General features: G+C 35.3%; 5 protein-coding genes across 12 annotated transcripts; 2 read left to right on the forward strand and 3 right to left on the reverse strand.

Annotated features, from left to right (window-relative positions):
* Positions 1 to 374: 374 nt before the first annotated feature.
* On the forward strand, positions 375 to 3,168 carry Ubce2m (NEDD8-conjugating enzyme UbcE2M). The gene is made up of 4 exons (XM_076802096.1): positions 375 to 659; positions 1,075 to 1,169; positions 1,239 to 1,445; positions 1,653 to 3,168. Exons 1-4 carry the CDS (start codon positions 557 to 559, stop codon positions 1,791 to 1,793), a joined length of 546 nt encoding a protein of 181 aa, XP_076658211.1. The 5' UTR covers positions 375 to 556; the 3' UTR covers positions 1,794 to 3,168.
* On the reverse strand, positions 1,652 to 9,824 carry Msk (importin-7 msk). Of its 2 annotated transcripts, XM_076802090.1 has the most exons (19): positions 9,608 to 9,824; positions 8,775 to 8,853; positions 8,553 to 8,703; positions 8,302 to 8,460; positions 8,069 to 8,225; positions 7,562 to 7,926; positions 7,133 to 7,278; positions 6,883 to 7,046; positions 6,697 to 6,816; positions 6,308 to 6,634; positions 6,047 to 6,233; positions 5,744 to 5,967; positions 5,580 to 5,672; positions 5,267 to 5,493; positions 4,979 to 5,184; positions 4,620 to 4,892; positions 4,352 to 4,495; positions 4,179 to 4,277; positions 1,652 to 3,713 (listed from the first exon to the last, which is right to left on the reverse strand). In XM_076802090.1, exons 1-18 carry the CDS (start codon positions 9,689 to 9,691, stop codon positions 4,210 to 4,212), a joined length of 3,174 nt encoding a protein of 1,057 aa, XP_076658205.1. In that variant the 5' UTR covers positions 9,692 to 9,824; the 3' UTR covers positions 1,652 to 3,713; positions 4,179 to 4,209. The 2 variants fall into 2 exon arrangements, with proteins under 2 accessions (XP_076658205.1, XP_076658204.1); XM_076802089.1 differs by having other exon boundaries at positions 1,652 to 4,277.
* A 231-nt stretch (positions 9,825 to 10,055) lies between these two features.
* Positions 10,056 to 12,700, forward strand: Pall (F-box protein pallbearer). 5 transcript variants are annotated; one of them, XR_013083605.1, is made up of 5 exons: positions 10,056 to 10,336; positions 10,413 to 10,661; positions 10,734 to 11,682; positions 11,832 to 11,925; positions 12,188 to 12,700. XR_013083605.1 is itself a non-coding variant. In XM_076802095.1 (3 exons), exons 1-3 carry the CDS (start codon positions 10,250 to 10,252, stop codon positions 11,382 to 11,384), a joined length of 987 nt encoding a protein of 328 aa, XP_076658210.1. In that variant the 5' UTR covers positions 10,056 to 10,249; the 3' UTR covers positions 11,385 to 12,700. The 5 variants fall into 5 exon arrangements, 1 of the variants encoding a protein (XP_076658210.1); XR_013083602.1 differs by having other exon boundaries at positions 10,734 to 11,925; XR_013083603.1 differs by having other exon boundaries at positions 11,832 to 12,700.
* LOC143362168 (cilia- and flagella-associated protein 91) lies at positions 12,454 to 15,815 on the reverse strand. Of its 2 annotated transcripts, XM_076802094.1 has the most exons (11): positions 15,708 to 15,815; positions 15,568 to 15,638; positions 15,408 to 15,496; positions 15,048 to 15,331; positions 14,700 to 14,908; positions 14,264 to 14,612; positions 13,873 to 14,201; positions 13,591 to 13,812; positions 13,221 to 13,516; positions 12,879 to 13,155; positions 12,454 to 12,806 (listed from the first exon to the last, which is right to left on the reverse strand). In XM_076802094.1, the coding sequence occupies exons 1-11, from the start codon at positions 15,730 to 15,732 to the stop codon at positions 12,762 to 12,764; spliced, it is 2,196 nt and encodes a 731-aa protein (XP_076658209.1). In that variant the 5' UTR covers positions 15,733 to 15,815; the 3' UTR covers positions 12,454 to 12,761. The 2 variants fall into 2 exon arrangements, with proteins under 2 accessions (XP_076658209.1, XP_076658208.1); XM_076802093.1 differs by having other exon boundaries at positions 13,591 to 14,201.
* LOC143362167 (uncharacterized) lies at positions 15,537 to 20,052 on the reverse strand. Of its 2 annotated transcripts, none has more exons than XM_076802091.1 (5): positions 19,979 to 20,052; positions 19,168 to 19,717; positions 18,234 to 18,823; positions 17,026 to 18,150; positions 15,537 to 16,948 (listed from the first exon to the last, which is right to left on the reverse strand). In XM_076802091.1, the coding sequence occupies exons 2-5, from the start codon at positions 19,670 to 19,672 to the stop codon at positions 16,349 to 16,351; spliced, it is 2,820 nt and encodes a 939-aa protein (XP_076658206.1). In that variant the 5' UTR covers positions 19,673 to 19,717; positions 19,979 to 20,052; the 3' UTR covers positions 15,537 to 16,348. The 2 variants fall into 2 exon arrangements, with proteins under 2 accessions (XP_076658206.1, XP_076658207.1); XM_076802092.1 differs by lacking the exon at positions 19,979 to 20,052 and adding an exon at positions 18,901 to 18,947 and having other exon boundaries at positions 19,168 to 19,252.
* Between the last annotated feature and the right edge of the window lie 5 nt (positions 20,053 to 20,057).

Here is a 20,057-nt window from a genome sequence, read left to right on the forward strand (position 1 = left end):
ACAGTGGCGGTAAATTTGAATCGTTTATTTTCAACTAGAAAGAAACATCTCGTCTCAGGTCTACTGCTGGATTCCTCATTAATGCTACATATCAGACCCTGCTTTAGACCTAGTTAGATAATTATCAATAGTTTTGATCCTCCTATACATAGTAATCATTAGAGAAACCGTTATTCTTCGGTAGATGATCTATTCGATCTTTCTTTGTCTTTCTATGTGTGGCAGCACTATTGCCAACAAGTTGCTAACCAATGAGGGCAAAGGTGAAGTAGCTTCTCCTACTCCTGAACGTCTCTCGAACGAGTAGACGGTAAGGAGCGTTTACAGTATATATTTAACCAGACGGTGCAATGCGAAAAGTATACAGCTTTAGTACCGTGACAGCAACCACAACGGTCTGTTGCACGTCCTACGTGAGATCAGTCGTAAATTCACGGTAGTTGTATCCATTGTCAAAAAGAGAGTTTTGTTGCGTGTATCATAGTCCGCGCGCGTGGCCAACAGAGGAAGAAGAGACTTTTTTTATGCCTTCCACGCCGGGCACCACCACTTTATCATGATTAAATTATTCTCGTTAAAACAGGCGAAAAAGGATGGAGAGTCACCGAAACCTGGCACCCAGAAGAAGGCATCTGCAGCACAACTCAGAATTACAAAAGGTTTCATTGATGACCTTTTATCGTCTTTTTTCCTATTTTCTTGTCTTATTCTGTCCGCTATCAACTTTCTTCAGCACGCGAACGACCGAACTTGATCTTCTTGAAAGCTTTTCTCCAAGTTTTTTTAATGTTTCTTATATCTATGCAAAAATTACCAACAATGGTTCAAGTGACTCTTGTTCCATCATTTTTATTTATAAAATTATGCTCTTAAGAATCTGCACTTTGTTTTTAGCTTCCTCTTACACCAATACGTACAATTGTATACAATATACGTATCTTTAAATTCCTTTTAGATCGCTTGTTAAACTACTGTCAATTTGAGTACATAAATAGCTGCTCTTTGAAATTACTCCAAAACCTTATTGCACTGAAAAATAAGACTAAATTAGTTAATGATTTCTTTTTTCCATAGATATAAATGAACTAAACTTGCCAAAAACATGTGGAACGGAGTTTCCTGATCCTGACGACCTTCTTAGTTTTAAACTAATTATTTGTCCAGACGAGGTAAAAAATTACCATAATATAAGATTATTCTTTCAATCGAATAAATGTAATTTTGTTATTTTCTTTTAGGGATTTTACAGGGGTGGTAGATTCGTTTTCGGTTTTAAAGTTGGACCAAACTATCCACACGAGCCACCCAAAGTCAAGTGTGAAACACAAGTTTATCATCCGAATATCGATCTGGATGGCAATGTGTGTTTAAATATCTTAAGAGAAGATTGGAAACCAGTTCTCACCATTAACTCTATCGTCTATGGACTACAATATCTCTTTTTGGTATACGATATAACGTATCGGTGAAATTTTTTGGTCTGATAGGATCAGAAAAATTCTATTAACTGTGCAAAGACACACTTTTGTTTTTTGAGACTATAGAATATCAGGGTAGAATCTTTTTTGGTGTGTCATTGCATGGTTAAATGCATTAGTAAACCAGAAAACATATAAGCTACACATTTTGAAAGAACATTATTCCTTGTTCAGGAACCTAATCCGGAAGATCCACTAAACAAAGATGCTGCAGAGGTTCTACAAAACAATAGGAGAGCGTTTGAGCAGAATGTAGCGAAAGCAATGAGAGGCGGGTATATCGGTTCGTTTTACTTTGAACGATGTCTGAAGTGAAATAGTGCTCGTTTTCTACGAGGACACACTGAGGAAAGAGACCGAGAGTAAAACTTCTCCCTGTTCTGAACGCGTTCCTCTCGTCCATCACGTTCATTTATCGACGAACCTCTTTGCGTCTTCTTGATCTCGAGTGCTTCATACCTTTGGTCGGCGAACCATTGGTAGAAAACGAAACGAAACAAAACAAAAAAAAAAAAGAAATAAAATAACGACATCAATGCGTCGTTCTCTCAGAGTTGTGGGATACATTTTATTTTTTCTTCTTGTTTTTTCTTTCAATCAGTATTTTGCGGAAGATCGCAGTTGTCTTTACGCTTGCAAGTTTCTTACTTTACCGATTCATTGGTAAATCCAAGTAGAATTTATCAAGTAGTGATTGTTAAAAAAATTTTCTGAAATATTGAATCTGTGATTACAGATATTACGACTATCCTGTGCTAGAAATGTATCTTTGGCCACGATCGCTCCAATTTCTCTTGCGATCATTCAAGTTTATTTGCAATTTCTATCCGATTAGAATTGCGATATCTGTGTCATTCAGAACACCAGCCGATATCATGAGTAGTGGTCAAACTTATTTCAGCTCTTCTCTCTCTCTCTCTCTCCCCCCTCCCTTCCTATCTATCTATCTATCTCACTTTCAAAGAATTAGTCACGACCGTAGCCAATTTTTTCGACAAAAAAGTATGTATATAGATATGTAATACGTGTACAAGATTTGCAAATGCATATGCAATAGCGATCGTCGCAGCTCTTTTCACGAACGTGTCTCCGCTCTGAGAATCACTTTTCGCAGGATATAAATTATTTTCCACGAGCGGATGTATCCTGCTATGCTCTTTATCGGAAAATCACGTAATTTAATTTATGTATCGATGGAAAGCGGAATATAAGGCTGTTAAGGAAAAACTTTTGCATTCTTATCCACATTTGTCATGATCCTGAAGTTGTAATCTGCAAGTGCTGAAACAATATTCAATTGATCATATTTTATAGACAGAGACGCGCGGAAATGTTAATCGTAGAAGTCACGCTGGATTGTTTCGATGTTTTTGTTTCTACGATCTACGTAGACACAGCGATTTCTACTTACTCTTCTCGCCGACGTAGCAAAATGTGTAACAATATTATTTCAATGAAATCATTAGACATTTTACATGTATACTTTTAATAAGATAAACATATGAACTTTACAGAATATTTCATGCTCTGGCAATAATTTCATAAATATTCCAAACGGATGTTTAAAAAAATAGTTGGAGATACATTTTATACAAATGAACTCTTAGCGAGTCGACTACGTCTACCTAAATTATAAACCTGTAGTATGAAACGTGATTTAAAGAAAATATACAAACAGACACATTGTTGATCTATGGTGTACGATTACTTTACCAGCATTTTGAAAATGTTCGTTTATTTACAATTCATTATGAAATTTATATCGATTAATGGAATCAACGCTACGAAGTCCTGAATCAAGCATGTCCTCTGAGTTAGCATTAATTTATTATACTTTAGTACAGTGCTTACGAGAAACTTACAAACTAGAGAAGCGTCCTAGCCTTGATCCAATTTTGCTGTCCTTAATTTAGGTCCCATCTACGTCGAGCGTGTTCTGAAGGCACTTTTTCGAGCGCTTCAAGAGCGATCGAACAACTTTCTCCTTTTTGATCTACTTTTCTCTCACTCCCCCATCACTCTCTCTCTCTCTCTCTCTCTCTCTCTCTCTCTCTCGCTCTCGCGGTCATGCATGCCTCTCGCTTTCTTTCGTACCAGCGTTATCATTCTCATCCTAAATAACTTTTCCCCTCTCGTACAAAAAAAGATTCGATCGCACTGGACAATGGATTGACGTGTGCTCGGCGAAGAAGCACGGCGATTTGAAAATCGAGATCAGAACATATTCCCTGGAATCTGGAAATCGAAATACACAAATGATCAAGAGAAGATACAAAATCCTTCGTGTGACACGATTGAATTTATTATGTTTTCTAGTTACTTTAGATATATGTATGTATATACATATTAGATATATATATATATCTATATGTCTACACACATATAGACATTATATAATTTTGTTAATCGTGAGACGTAATTACATTTTCACTAGTGCTTGTTACGAGAAGAAACGTGCTTCTCCGCAGATTCCATCGTGGAATGGATTTCCAAACGCTCGAAAGGATGCTACCGTTGTTGTATATACCGAGCTATGATCATGAAAAGCCAAGCGATACGTGAAAAAACAAACAACAACAAAAAATCGCTCTCAATTTTCGATGTGGCTCATTGCACAACTCGGTTTCAACTCGAAATGGGTACGCGTTACTCTGTCGATGAGGATACTAGACTCGGATGCTTCGCAATTTATTTACTTACTTAAGCTAGAAATATAAACGACCGGGAGCCTTTATCGAGTCAGAGGCGCTCCGCCGAAGTTAAACGATGTGGGTACAGTCTGCGAGTGGAAGGCGTATCCTAGAGAAAGAAGTCAACATTTTTCTATAGCCGCTCAAAATTATAATAATGATAAATCCGTTCGAAGAACTCACCACCACTCTGTTCAATTCTTTTACTTTCCAAAGCTGCTTTACGCTGATCCGCGAGGAGAATAATTTCCTGTAATGCCTTTTGCTGTTCCGAAGTCAAGTGATCGGTCAATCCCCTGTACCAAACTGTGTCTGCTCTTTCAATATCTGAACGCACAAGTAAACAAATTATGTAGGCGGAAATAATCGAAATTTTAAATACGGAATTCGTGTACGAACAAACGCGACTGCAGTTAAAAATATGCACGCACATTATCTTAGGTTTGCTTACTTTGCATAACTTCTTTGAAAACAATGTATTCGTCTTGGTTCGTATCCTCCGAATCCAAAGGCGTGACGTAGCACTCGAGAGGGGTTTCCTCATTGGCATCGTACTCCGAATCGTCGCCATCATCGTCCGATCCATGATCACCATGACCGTCTTGAATCGAGGACGACACATTGAAACCATGCTGCGTAGATGACCTCGTGATCCTATCTTGAAGCTTCTCCAAATATTCTTGGCTATCATCATCAATTTCATCTTCGTCCGATGATAATACCTCTGCCAAAGCATAATCAAATAACTATACTGCCCCTTTGTATTTAGGAGTTTCCACTCCTATTTTTTTTTTTTTTTCATTAAATTACCTTCATCAAGATCACTATCGTCGTCATCGTTTTCATCGTCATCCATGTCGGACACTTTAGCCGCATAAGCCCTCTTCAAACCATCAAAAAGTAGAATTAATGACGGTATAATTTGTTGAGCGCATTCGTTCACTGCTGCGGGCCTTGCTGGGCCCATATTAATTAACGTGCACAGTCCAAGAACACAGAGTTTTCTGTCATGCAATCTAGAGAGAAAATTGTACATACAGTTTGATTGTTTCTTTGATCGACGATATTTTAACACCTATAGAACCGTAAAATATTTACCCTAGGAAACAGTCAGTATCGTGTATCCATTGTTTAATAAAGTGAGACGCAATTGGTTCTGTCGACTGTCCGAAGTTTCCTTGCAGTCTGTCCATTGTTTCGAGGCACAACGCTGGGTTATAATAAAGAGCTGCGATTACTACTTGTAAGCACATTGTTCTTAATTCGGAGGTCTTCACCTCGCGCATCAAACGTTCCAGTACCAATTGGACAAGAGATGGTATACACTAAAAAAGAAAAAAATTATTTCCAATGAGCACCACTTTGAAAGCCAAAAAGCTTGTTCGTATGCAAAACTTTTGAGAAATTATACCTGATCAATGTGGCCTTTACATTGAAGAATTATAACTTCTAACAATTTGGCAGCATGGCATTCTGGGTCCTCTCCAGCATCTCCAGTCAACACCTACCAAATAAAGGTACTTCGTAATGTACAAGAATTAGCGGAGTGAACAAATATATCGATTTGTAACATACAGCTTTGCACATATTAAACATGGCCAGCACGTGGTTCTCGTTAGAAAGAAAAGCTGGAGTGTCCACTGTGATGTAATTGTGAAGAGCAGGCATCATATCGATAAAATATTCGAACGCATCCTTCTGGAACAGTTGGTACATCAATTCTAAGACTTTCCACATATCGCTAGAAATCGACTGGCTGGTCAAGTCATAAACCAAAGAGAATGCTTCTTCGTAGAAGTCTGCAAAAATGAAAAATGTTAACAAATTAGTCAAAATAATCTTAGTTATGTTTACTCGCAACATAATGTTACAGCTTACCCATGACGCTCTCTCCAAAAATATGTGCAATAACCTGAAGCACTATAGGCCGCAACTGTGTCATAATTTGTGGCTCAGTAATCATTGCACCCAACAAGGTTTCTATTGTATTTAACAATCCCATGGCAGTTATGGCTTTCTCGTCGCTGCCTTCGTCAGTTTCAAGCACTTGGCTAAATGTCGCAGCCTAACGAAGCAAGTAGTTGTTATTAACTTCTCGACTTACTTTAACCAAAAATAATTAAACAATATTATACTCACTAAATGCTGGCACATTTGTACAGCGATCGGCATAAGCTGATTCGAATACGTAGAAACAATTTTCTGAATAACAGTCGTTAAATCATCGTTCTCCGTCTCACGTACGATATTTAATAATTCAAGAGTGATTGGTTTGATCAAGGGTTCTATATATTTTTGTGCTTTATCTTGAGCGGAGAGCAGCATTTGCAAGGCGATAGCAGCCTCCACCTTAACCGGTAGATCTTGGTCCCTTAAAAGAGCGTTCGTCGTCAATCGAATTGCCTCGACTAATATTTGCTCTTGCTTGAATTTTATTTCGGAGAAGTAGTGCAACACCCAACATGCCTAAAACAACGAATGTAGAACTCAAAAGCTCATTAAATTCATTAAAGAACGTTGCTGCTTACCCTTGCTCTCATATGCCCGTGAGAACTATTGAATTCAGGAAACACATATTGTAACAACATTTTATCCATCTGTTCTTTGTAGACCTTCTTCTTTAATAATACATTCGCTAAACTTCCGACCTATAAGAACATTTTTAAATATCGCCGTATGACTCGCACAGATTCTTTTAATTCAAGTAAACGTACCATGTGCAACGCGCCGTCCTTTTGTCTGGGATCTGCATTCGGACTAGTTAAGACTTCCATGCAGAATCGCATGGTTTGTTGAAGCATACCCTTACGCATCTTGCAAGCAGAGCGTAGTAGAGTCTGTGCTGCGTTTACCGGGGATACAAAATCTTCAAAGATATCTAAGAAATAATAGTTTTCACGTTATGAAAGAATAAGAAGAAGAATATTTGAATAAAACCAATGGACATTTTCTTAGTATTCATACCGAATTTCACTCTAATATATTCATGCGGATTGTTATTCCAAAGCTCCTCGTCTGCGGCAGAATATGAAAGGATTGGAAAGAGTACATCGCGAATAATCTCAAACATGTGTGGTTTCAAGAACTTCCACGAATATGCATGACTCACTCTGAAAATGTAAAACAGGAGTTTATTGAGCAGCGTCGTTTTAAAAACTCTTACTTATACAAGCTGTATTCACACGGTATTCGTGGTACAACCGGAACGATGCTGACTCTACGGGAAAACCTAAGCCGAAAACTATAATATGATCGTTTTCAAGTAAATACATTTTTGGCTAATTGTTTCATATAAAGTAAGACCTTCCATCGACAAGGTCCAAGGTATATGTATCGTGACAATCAATCAATATGTATCAATCAACTTAAATTGCTTTATGCGTTGATACTTACCCTTGATTAATGTAGTTGATTGATTGTTGAATCACTCTCGGTGATACGTATATGTTTCTCCGATATTGGTCCAAAATCTTCAAAAGAACTTCGAGTATACCTCCACTGAATGTTCTCAGGTACCACTCAGAAAACTCCTTGTATTCTTTGGTTACATGCCTAGGACTGCCATATCTCTCGAACATTTTGTAAAGAATATGAAGCGCCCATTTTTTACACTTCCACCATGGCAAGTCTGCCCGTTCATCGTCATCGAAGTCTGGATTATTCGTTTCGGGCGGAACTGGCCTGTCTGCCACTTGTCGCACCACGTCCATCCATTGCGAGAAAACTTCTTTCGAGATCAAATCGAGAGGAAGCGTGTACTAGAACACAGATAATGAAACGAAATAGAAACTAAAACGATAATGTGCAAATCAAATGGATTAACTACAAAACAACCGGAAGTCGTAATACCGATAAAATATTTAAGCGGTAGTAATTTTTAAAAAATCATAAGTTGCCTACCTGTGTAAGAGCAAAAAATATCTTTAAAATTTGTTGTTGAAGTAAAACTGACTGTTCCGAAGAATCTGGCAGAAGTCGTAATATTAATTGATAAATCATGGGGAACAAGAGATTCATTGCTTCGTTCAGCGGCCCCCTTTCTTCTGCTTTCTTATACCTAGACAAAATCATACGATGTAAAACGTTATACTTATTTTTCTACATGTAAGCATAATGTTTAGTAAAGTACACACTCAAAATTTTTAACAAGTTGATACAGCGCTAATAGGACACCTGGCCAGCAGGAAGCATCTGAATTCTGTAAATATATTGTAATTTTGTCCACTATTTGTGTCCATCTTCCAGGAAAATCATGTTTCACTATATTATTGACACAAACTGCCAATTGCACTCTGCATCGATAAGAAAGAAAATTATTGTATTCACATTTAAATGTACCACATAGTCCATGATCACTGATCACGTTTCGTAAAAATAAATGTACCTGATGAGTTCTGGAGCATGCACAAGAGCATCAACTATCGCATCACGAATCATAGCTCTATCTTGTTCATGAATGCTAAACTCCACAGGACCATTGTCGCTTTCTCTGTCAGCCCAATATTTTGTAATTAAATTTTTCAAGTATATAACACCTGCATCGATACACAATCATTGGTAACCAATTTTTATTCTTTGTACAATAAGGATTATATTTATAAATTACCAGCTTGTCGAACAGGCATTTCCTCTGCAGTCATTACCACTTGGAGTAGTGTTGGTGCAAAACCAATAATTTTGTGAATCTGAAAGCATACTTTGTATTAAAAACTATATCAAATCTATATTTGTTCCATGCGCATTAAGATTCGATGTATTCTGTAATTTAATATACGAAATCTAATATTTTCTATCTGCACTTGAAACAACTGTAATCAGAACGATAATACTTATTACAAATAAATACAAGCGTACAATAACTATTTATTATGTATATAACACAATATTAATATGGAATAGCAAAATATTAGATTACTGTATCAACCACACCAATATTAAATTAAAAATAGGACAACAAGTTGATTATGGCAGACATATAGTTCCAAATAATTACAATCTAAACGATTCGATAATTATGCAAAATGGAACTATGTAACTATTTAAGGGGAATGAAGTTATTATTCCAATAAGAACTACATATAGATACAGAAGTAGGAGTATACAGAAATTGCAATGAATTCAGAAATTGATCTATATGTATACGATCAACTGGAAAAAAATCATTAAATAAAAGAACTTGAAATTAAAATAAATGAATGAAGAGAATCATGAATTTGGTTAAAGGTCGTTCTCAAGGGGAAAAGACTACGAAACGATCGTAATCAAGGATTAGTGTTTGTAATTGTAAGAGAATCATTTTCAAGAATCATTTCGACGAATGAACTGCAAATTACAAAGGACGAAATGGTAGCGATGAAAAAAAAAATTAATCGTGGGGAGGCACATGTTTCTGTCGAAGTGTCGACCGTTCGAGCACGTTTTTCAATTCAGTTGACCGACCTGATTTAGTTGCTCTTCGGCTTGTTTTTGTTGCGCTGGGTCGATCGTGGCACGAAGCAATTCTGTCACTTTTCGTACATCCATGTTGTAATTAGTTTTGTGTTGGCTGGTGATGTCCAAAATTTTTCACTGTTCCTCACGAATTCGACCCGGCGCACTCACCTCGCTACTCCCTCGTCACGTGACACAACAATATGGCGGACGTGAGCCGATCTTGTGTTACATCCGGCCATTAAACATTCGACGATCATGTACTTAGATGAGCAACCGAGACGTTTCGAAAGATCGCAAAAGTCAACCTAGATAGTAAACTTCATGCAAAATCAGTGAATTTATGATGGACACAGAGCGCATGTCAGAGTTTCGTCTCTGTAAAACTCCGTTGCGTCTTATATATTATTTTACTCATTGTCAGATGTGCATGGACTATATACATATGTATATGTAGCAGCTATATTTGTTTATAGGTCATCGGTCGGTCAAAACATTGCGATAGCAATATTGTATGTATCATAGTTGATACCGTACCTTCCGTTTTCTCTTGTTGATTGCAAAAGACAGGAAATTAACGCCCACGTTCGAACAACATTCTCGGCGAATGAAACTATTGTAAATCGTGCTGTGAAGTCACAAGGCGTTAACATGTTGCAATTAATAAATCTTCCCGATATTGTTTTAGAGACGATTTTGTCTAACCTTACGTACGACGAAATTTCTCGATACAGAATTGTAAGATCATATTCTTTCGTTTTGGTCGTGCAGGAAGAGAAGCATAATTCAGTTTCTGCGAATTCAATTTTGACAGATTTGCAAGCAGTTTGACCGAATATGTAAGAAGTTATTGAACAGAGGTTTCAATTTGATGGAAAAGTATCACGCGCAATGTTTACGTGCTGTAAAAAGTCAGCTGCCGCGAAGGGAATCGGAAAGGAGAAGTCATCCTTTGGCACGTCATTGTGATATATTGACAGCGATTGAAACAAGAATATCAATGTTATCCATGACGTTCATCAAATACGTGGATCTCAATCTGTGTTGTTTTATACCTGGCAAGGTAACATAAGCTTACTATCCTACAACCAATATAATACATTCTTATTTTTAATACGTAATTCATTTGCGTCAGGTTATCGACGAAATTTTTCGTGTTCTTCGTTTAATTCGCGATTCGAAAACTCCTCCCAGAGCTCACGAAATACTTCAGGAATTAAGAGACATCAGTAGTATGGCTATGGAACATTTTGACGAAAAGATTTTACCAGATTTAAAGCACAGCATTTGTACATCCGTTGTTAGTAATGTGGGATCTTATGAACTACCAGGTGGAAGTCTGATGATTTCTCACCATACCACCAATCCGACTAACACAACACTGCCGCATAACTTTAATTCGGATCAACTGAATCAGACTTTTAAAAAGATCTATAGTCGCACTAAAAAGAATAAATTGTCTGTCCTCTCTGTGAAAGGTCAAATAAGTAAAATGAAACTTCGAATGAAGAGGCAGGGTTTTCAGATGCGAATGCAGAGTTTAAAATTGCAAGAACAATCGAAAAAGATACATGAACAAGATACGCAATTGGCTGAAATGAGAAAACATTTGGAGGAATGGGAACAAAAAATGGTCGACTTGACAGCTGGATTAAGTCGTGCCAGAGAAGAAACGCAAAAGCCTGATTCCATAGAGACCTGTAAAAGAAAGCTCATTGACCCAACAAACGAATTACAAGCGAAAAGGTGTAAATTGGTAATAGAAAGAATAAAGTCAATAATATAAAAGCTAGAACGTCTCGTCGGTTCGTTCTATGTACATAAAAAGGTTGTATATGAAAAGCAAAACTTCAGCACATTTTATCTTTCTTGTATGTTTCAATTATATTGATAGTTCGTTTTCTTACTATCTTGAATTCGGGTACCTTCTAATTTTATTTTCAGAATAGCTATATACAGGGTGTCATGTATACAGTGACAATTCAGCGAATACATGTGCTATTAGATAGGAATCCTACCGATTCTACTACAGCACGAGAACTCGACAAATCTTTAAACTCGTTTTCCCCAATCAATTGTCCATGGTATGCGGAACATCCTGTGTGTATATATATATATATATCTTGCATTTAAATATGTAGAAAATAGAACACTTAAATTTATTTAGTTATAACAAGAAAAATGCAAAATACAAATAGAGTATGCCAGTGGTGCATGTAATCGCTTACTCTAGCAGGTACCTGGTTGAAAGCAATATCAGCATCCCTTTCTTAATCGCAGCGAGCGTGCGGTTCCTTGAAAGGCCGCGTGTCAATAGCCTCAATAGCGTAAGTATGGTCCACATAAGTTGGATTAAAAAATACTTTATGCTCAAAAAATATTTATAGGTCTAATTAAAACTTATAAGAAAGGTAAAATATGCTGTAATCGTTTTCATTTTTAAGCAAGTATATTCTTAAACACGAATATGTGAATACATGTAATGGACTGTGGTATTAAACTATTGTATAAAACTTACAATTCATTTACCAAGTGTATTTAAAATTATAATAATATACAGTAATGTAATTTATGTATTATTTTAAACAGGCAATTTGTAGATGGATATTCATTGAAAGTTCAAGCTAATCGAGATCTCAACAGAAACAGAAACTGTTAACATGTGCTCTGCGTGACTGGAAAGAAGTCGCTTGGAAGGAATGCAGATCTACATAAGTAGTTGTGCCAAAGTGAGAATATCTATGAATAAGACTATAAACAGGCATGGTCACCTTTTACCCCTGTGCCGTTCCGCGAGACTTCTTTTCAGCAGTGGACAGTATTTAATTTGTTTTTTATTTATTTTATGCGCGATAATTCTCCCATTCGCATAAAAATTATTTTACGATTAGTAAAAATATTATGTAAGGTTTTGGTAAAGTTAGTACCATCAATTATTAGCGATATTTGATGTATATATTTACATCTTCGAGTATATATTTTACTTGATTCAAAATTCGATATTCGAAAAACAAATTCGATATTTTATAAATATACAGTTACATATAATTCTCAAGTTTCGATTAGTGTAACAATAAATATATATTCTAATTTAAGTACAAACCTTTATATTTCATTACCATTTTTGGTTTCATCACTACTTTTAGTAATTTTCAAAATTGATTCAAAATTGTACGTCTTCAGCAGAATTGATTATAGACACTTTAAGCTAAAAAGATCCGTATAATATTAACTGCCTGTAATTCTAAATAAAATATTTGAAACAATAAGAATTCATTACAAGATTATCCGTATTCGACAGTTCGATTGAACTCGTTGTGACACACAATTCCTTCGAGATCTCTTCGTGTGTTGTATCCGACATATCATTAGGTAAATCTTTACTGTTAATGGGTGGTAAACGAACTATCTCGCTGTAAATGGTTGCGTGCGCATGTTGCAAATAGCTTTGTTGTTGCATTCTTATATTTTTTCGTACATTATGTTTTTCCACTTCCGGTAACACGAAATTATAAATCATATTTGCTACCAGTTCTTCTTCTGCTACTCTTGACGCACTAAAATATATTTAATAGAAATTAATCGATAATAATTGGACACTTTTGATTCTTTTATGCATTACTTGTCGTGCACATGCTTCGCGACACTGTCTACTTTGTCGCATAGACTGTTAATGTATTGCTTGGCTGCCTCATCTGACACCCAATCGATGCCTTCTTTAATAACATCCTCTAAATAAATTTCCACGGAATCTTGATGAACTTTTATAATTTGTCGGAACATTTCATCGAATTCTCTGCGTCGATTACGTTCCAATTGGCGTCTTCCAGCTTCCGCAGCTTCTCTCATAGCTCTCTCTCTTTCAGCTAATAATGCGAAAGCGTGTATTCGACGTTCATCTTCTAATCTTAATAGCTCCTTAAAACGAAAAAGATTCGAATAAAAAGTAGTATGCAAAATCATTAATATATAGAATTGATTTTAAACTGTACTTTGCTGAGGAAATTTAACATCGCTGAAAGAGACATTCCTTCTAACGAATCAAGAATTTCACATAAATGATCCTCTTGTAGGGATTTCTCATTTCGTAAGCGTAATGATTCCATCACGCGCTGTTTTTCATTTTGCCGTTGCTTTTTACTTTCCTCCTCTAGTCCATGAGACGACCGCAACTCTTCGATCAATTCTCTACACCTATTGCGACCCTCAAACATCTGTAAAAACAAAGTATCTTTATGTACAAAAGTTGAATCACACTCAAAACTAACAATTACCATGCATTGGATTGCTCTTCCTTTAACTATTTTCTGAATAAGAGTGGACAATTGATGCAAGTGCATGTCTTGTACATCTTCTTCATGCGTCTTATAAGGTGTAGAGGGCAAAGACGGTGGCTTATACTTGCGCTTCAATAATGTTGATGTCTCGGTGTGCTCTACATTCAGTCTAATTGCCTTCAAGTCATTATACAATTGTTTCAACTTTTCTTCTGTCCATCTTGTTTCTCTGATACAAAGGTCAAATGGCTTGGGCTTCGGTCTAATTGCCTTCAATACTTCAAGTGTTGGCAACCAATTTGGTAATACATTCATTGTTTCTATATCTACGCCAATTAATATAAGAGAATAAAATATAAAGTATAATCAAATTTTATTCAAAATTTACCTTCGTCGACAGTGTCCTTAAGTAACTTCTTTTGTATCACTTCGTGCTTTCTTTGTGGATGTTCACCGTAACGCATTTGCGGTGCATATATCTCAGACGATGGGTCAGCATTTTTCTTAATAATGTCACGTTCAGTGGACCGTGATTTTTGAAAATGCTTCTTCTGAAGTTTCCTCAGCTCCCTTCTAAGATTATGTCGAATAGAGTGTATCTGTTCGTCTCTACGCTTAGATAAAATGTCTTGTAATCGATGAAAACGACTTTCTGTTTTTTGTTCTTTTACAGCCTCGCGAGATTTCGTAATTTCATCCATCAATTCAAGTCTATAATCCATTATCGCCTGAATCTCCTAAGTTACAAATGTCATTTTTACCAAATCTTGCATTTCTAAAGCTAACATACTAACGCCATTATACTTTCTCAATAAAATATTTACTGCTTCTCTAAATGCCCATTCATCTACTTCGATTGCTGTTAGAATAGCTGTTCGTAGTTTTATATTGGCTGGTGTATCCATAGGGGGAAGAACTTCTTCCCATTTTTTCTTCATTCTCATTCTATTAATAACTTCTAGCTCATGGGCTCCAGGTGGTAATCCCTGATTCCAAGTTAAATGAGCGATCGTCAATATTTCAGGATCATGTCCTGAAACGTTAAAGTTTGATTGAGAGTACATTGAAACATAGATTATATTTAACACCTTACATACAGTTGACCTAATGGTACATTAACAATAGTAAAATTCCAGTAGGCTACCAGTTGGTAAAACGATAATATTATTTGCCTTCTTTAATCCTATATGGAGGTTCCCACGGTTCAGTTTGTGTATCGCTATCCCTGTAATCCGTTTGGGTTCCTATATTTCTGTGCGGTTCTGACTTCGATGAAAATGCATAACATTGTTTCTGTGCATTTCTTACTATATCATTGAGGATGTCATGATTAAAGCGTTTTGGAAGCTCTACATTTTGCATTTTTGGTACTAAAAATGGTATAATCGGTCGTCGAAAATATTTATAGTTATAAGAGCACATGATTTCTTCTGTCTTATTATGTCCAGTCATTATCCTACAATCATTTTAATTGCTCAAAGTACTCTATCAGTATACAGATGAATTCCAATTCATTTTTTACGATAACTTACTTGCAATCTGAAATCCAATCTTTCTTTTTCTTATTATATAGATTCATGTATTTTGAAGAATTTCTGATGTTGACATTTTCGCACGTAGCCTGTAACATTATGTCACTTAAACCTACACATTTCATAATAAAGTATAGGAGAAGTATAGAATGGCACTCACAATTGTACACGCAGCTTGTACACCAGACATTTTATATCTTGCTTTTCTGTCGTGCACGACGCAAGTGGTCTCTGTATATATCTCAGTATTAGAACCTCTTTACTAACAGTACAATGTTTAATGTTAAATTTATAACTTACGGCTTACTGTTTCTTGATGGTCCATAGTCACTCAAAATTTATAATTAATATCTTCAAGTAATTGAATAATTGCTATTAAGAATATAAGAATGCAATTACCATTTTTTTTCAAAGGATGTACATACTCACTAATAGTCAGGGACATTATACAAATATTGATCAAACACTAACTTCAGCATTCTTACAGTTATCGTACATATAAATATATGAAAATTTAACGTTCTGTTGTAATTAATGTATAAGGTAGCAATAAATTTCAATAAGATTACGGCAATTGTAATATATATTTTATATTCCATAAGTATTTTACATGTAACAGTAATTAATAATTTACTTTCATTCGCTATAAGTATTTTAAATATATTATAGATATTCTTTTAAATATAAAAAAACACAGCTGGCAAAGCTGACATAATAAATGAATTAATAAATATACTCATGATAACTATCGATACCACAGAATGTAACATTATCCTGTAATGAGAAAGACACATTATTAGGCATAAACAATGTTTCCTCATTGTATCAATATAAAATATACTGTAAATAGACATTCTACTATATTTACAATGTAAGAGTAATAATAATACTGCTATTTAAACAGCTACTTAGATTTTAATTCATATACGTTGAACGGTTATCTAAAACTTTGTTTTATGAAGAGTTTTAAAATATCCATTCCCATGAGAACCCAAGTATTCTGACCAACTCTGGTGCGAAGAAATGTTTTTGCAGCTTTCGTTGGGTAACATATCCTCTGGACATGCACATTCGAGTTTTATTCTATAGATGATCATTTTTCCGAAGGAAATTTTAATATTCTCTCGATCAGTTGCTTCCCGATACATTTTATAATTGATACCGCGTTCAGCTAAACATTCCTTCACGAAATCATCCTCGTGTTTATAATGGAGTTTCTGCGTTGAAAGTATCTTTTTCCTATTAATACAATCTAGATCTTCTTGAACTAGTATTTTCGATATATCGGAAGATGGTAACGAAAATGTCGAAAATACCAGGTCTACAGGAATCGAGTCTTTCGATACTGAAAGAGAGGGCAACAGTATCCCAGTTGGTAGTTGTTTTTCTATACCGTACATCCGATATATTCCGTTACTCTTAATATCTGCCTCCCGTTTTATTCTTTGGGAATACAAAGTAATTCTATTGGAAATTTTTCCTTTATTTTTGTTCCTCAGCGATTCTTGTTTAAAAACTTTTTCTATGGAAGCATCTTCTTCCTGAAATGTAGTAATATTATTATATAGTTTAGAATAATTTAAAAAATGAAGTAATAAGATAGAGAGACGTATTTTACCGCAGAACTCCATTCCATTGATGCATTTGCATTCCTTTTATTGCGTGCGTCAGAATTTACAATTCGTTTACTTAAAAGTGAAGTGTTCATATCATGATTTGTAACATCGTCGTTAAATTGTTCGGATCCATTTCTTCCATTAATATCACCTGTTTCATTACTAATTGTATTTCTTATAAAATCGTTTATATTCCTATCAAAATTACTGATGGACTTGCTGTCGATACTACTTCTTTGTTCTCGTACTTGGTCTGCTTGAGAATAATCAATGGACCCACCATCTTCCTCCCCCACGTTAATATTATTTTCTCCATCGTACGAACCATCGTCATCTTTGACTTGTACATTATTTTGTGTCCACTGGTTTTCATTTTTCCAGATATAATCATTGTTCAAATTGCCTGGATTTTCCAGTTCGGTGTTCATAATATTAGTTTCAATCATTTCGTTTCGGCTGTCATATCTTTTGGATGATCTTTCGGATACAAATGCCGCATTGTTCGCATACGAATCTGTTCTAGGATTTAAGTATTCAGAAAAATACAACGATATACCGGGTGGTCCAACATGTTGACTCAAAGCATACAAGTTTATAGTCAAAGTAGAATTAAATCTTCGTTTACAAACATCGACGTAAGGTTCAAATGCAAGTTTTGCGTTTTTTAAAGATTGATACTTTTCTTTATCTGACTCGTAATTTAAACATTCAACGGACCAATATAAAAACCAATCATTCCCGAAATCTTCGACGGTAACAGACAAACCGGACATTTCTTTGCTTAAAAGACCCTCTATCGGTTTCTCAAGCAGAGGCATGCCAGTTTTTCCATCTATGATCGTCGTGACTGTGTAATTATATGTAAAAGAATCTGAACCTATTTGATATTTCACCATAAAATCTGGAATATTATCATCATTGTAATAACCAGGAATAGGAATGCTTATTACTTTAGAATTAGGAATTGTATAGTCCCAAACTGGTTCAAATGTTAACCCGTTATAAACTACTATTGTAGAATTAGACAGAGCTGTAACAATGTCTTCAACTCCATCTAAGGTAATGTCCACCAAAATTGGAGGTAAAGGAGAACCTTTACTTGCGTTGTGATGTAGTCTCCTCAATTTCTACAAAGAATACAGGAAGTTCTTGTTGTACAATTATTTTTTATGCATTTAATCAATGAATATAATAAATATCAATAACTTACTATTTCACCATACATTAAATTCACTTGAGGAACTACGTACAGCCCCCCTGGTTGTTGTCTGCTAGTAGTTGTAAAAACAAATATACTTTCTCCATCCGGATGAACTAACTTTTGAGGTGCTAAGAGTAATTGTTCTGTGTTTGGCAAAACCGAAACATGTATAATGTTTCCATTCGCTCCTGATATTATGAGGATTTCACTTAATTTTTGCGACTGTATAGTGTGAGATGCAATAACATCTCCAATTTCGTCCCCATCGATATCCGCAATGAATCTAGCATCGTAAATATCCGCGAGTCTCCAATCGTCGGAATTTGATCGTTCCTCGACCGGTGCTTCCCATATAGTAGATCCGTCGTGTCCACGAATTGCATGAAGTATTCCACCGTGTCCACATATAATACAATCTTTGATTGTATCGTTTGTTAAATCCAGACCACAATCAACCGAATAAATAGCATGAGCCATCCAATGGGTCCAAAGTATATCTCCTGTTTTACCATCCAAAGCTATAACTCCGCCGAAACATGGGACTTGTCCATTAAAGTGGACCATACAAATGTATTCTGGTACACCAATCGTATCCAAACCTGTTTTTAAAAGAACAATAACGTTAATTAATTAAATGTTTCTATTATTGTTAAGTATTTGTTAAAAAAAGATTTACCTTGTTAACTGAAGATCAAACAAAACATAATGGCGCAAAATTAAATTCTGTAAGTCAAAAAGTAAATACAGAAAAAATGAAAGACAGTATTAAATAGAAATGGACATGAATTGCTAATGGTAGTTAGTATATTAACACGTTAAGCGCTACGTCGGTCCTCGGGGACCGACTTCTGTTTAAATAGAAACTTGTGGTTACTCGCTACAAGATACAAGCTCCACGCTTAACGTGTTAAATAGATCTGATTATTTCTACAAAATTAAAGACCTGTACTAAATCCAACAATGATATCCTCCACTCCATCTTTATTGATATCGGTGCTTCTTAATGGCGATTCAGGAATTAGCTTCGGCAATGTTTTAGTCCATAAAATTTGTGTTGTAAGCGATGTACAAGGAACTATATTAGATTCATTTAATATCTTTTTGTAATCATGAAACAACCAACTTTTTAAAATTGGCATTGGCATAGGAATAATATTTATGATGTATATACACAACGGGATTATGCTCATTAGTATTACGAAAGCTATAATCCCAAGACAAAGGGGTATACAACAAATTCTGGTAGAAACTGTCTCATAACTATATGACTTTTTACATTTTTTACGAGATGCCATTAAGGGTCTTTTAACTCCACCATCGTCGACTAATTTTAGGCCACCGTTTTTTCCATCTCTGATAAATACTTCGTCGTCTATGTCTGTCAGATCTTCTTCGTCAAATCCATCTCGCACAGCCAACTTAGGCAAAGTTGGATAGACAGTAGACATATTTTTCAACTTATAATATTATTATAAGCAATAGTTAAATCAGACCTGTAACAATGATATATTTTGTTATAATAAAACGGACGTACACATCGTTACATTTTCGATATAGAAAAAATACATATCGGCTCAAGATTTCGATAGGAAACAATTCAGTAGAAAAATACAAAACATACAATATTGCGAAGTAGACTTTTTCACGCATAATAAAACATATCTTATCATTACATTCTGACAACATTAAAAATACATCACGAATTGTACAAATACAATTATAATGTTAATAATGTTTATTGTTTATTTACATACTTTCAGTGAGTGTTTATAGAACTTTGGTTACGAACAACAAAGAACGATTTGTTCACTGAAATCTATACAACGCATGCAT

Source organism: Halictus rubicundus, chromosome 16, assembly GCF_050948215.1.
Source record: "Halictus rubicundus isolate RS-2024b chromosome 16, iyHalRubi1_principal, whole genome shotgun sequence".
NCBI classification, from domain to species: domain Eukaryota; kingdom Metazoa; phylum Arthropoda; class Insecta; order Hymenoptera; family Halictidae; genus Halictus; species Halictus rubicundus.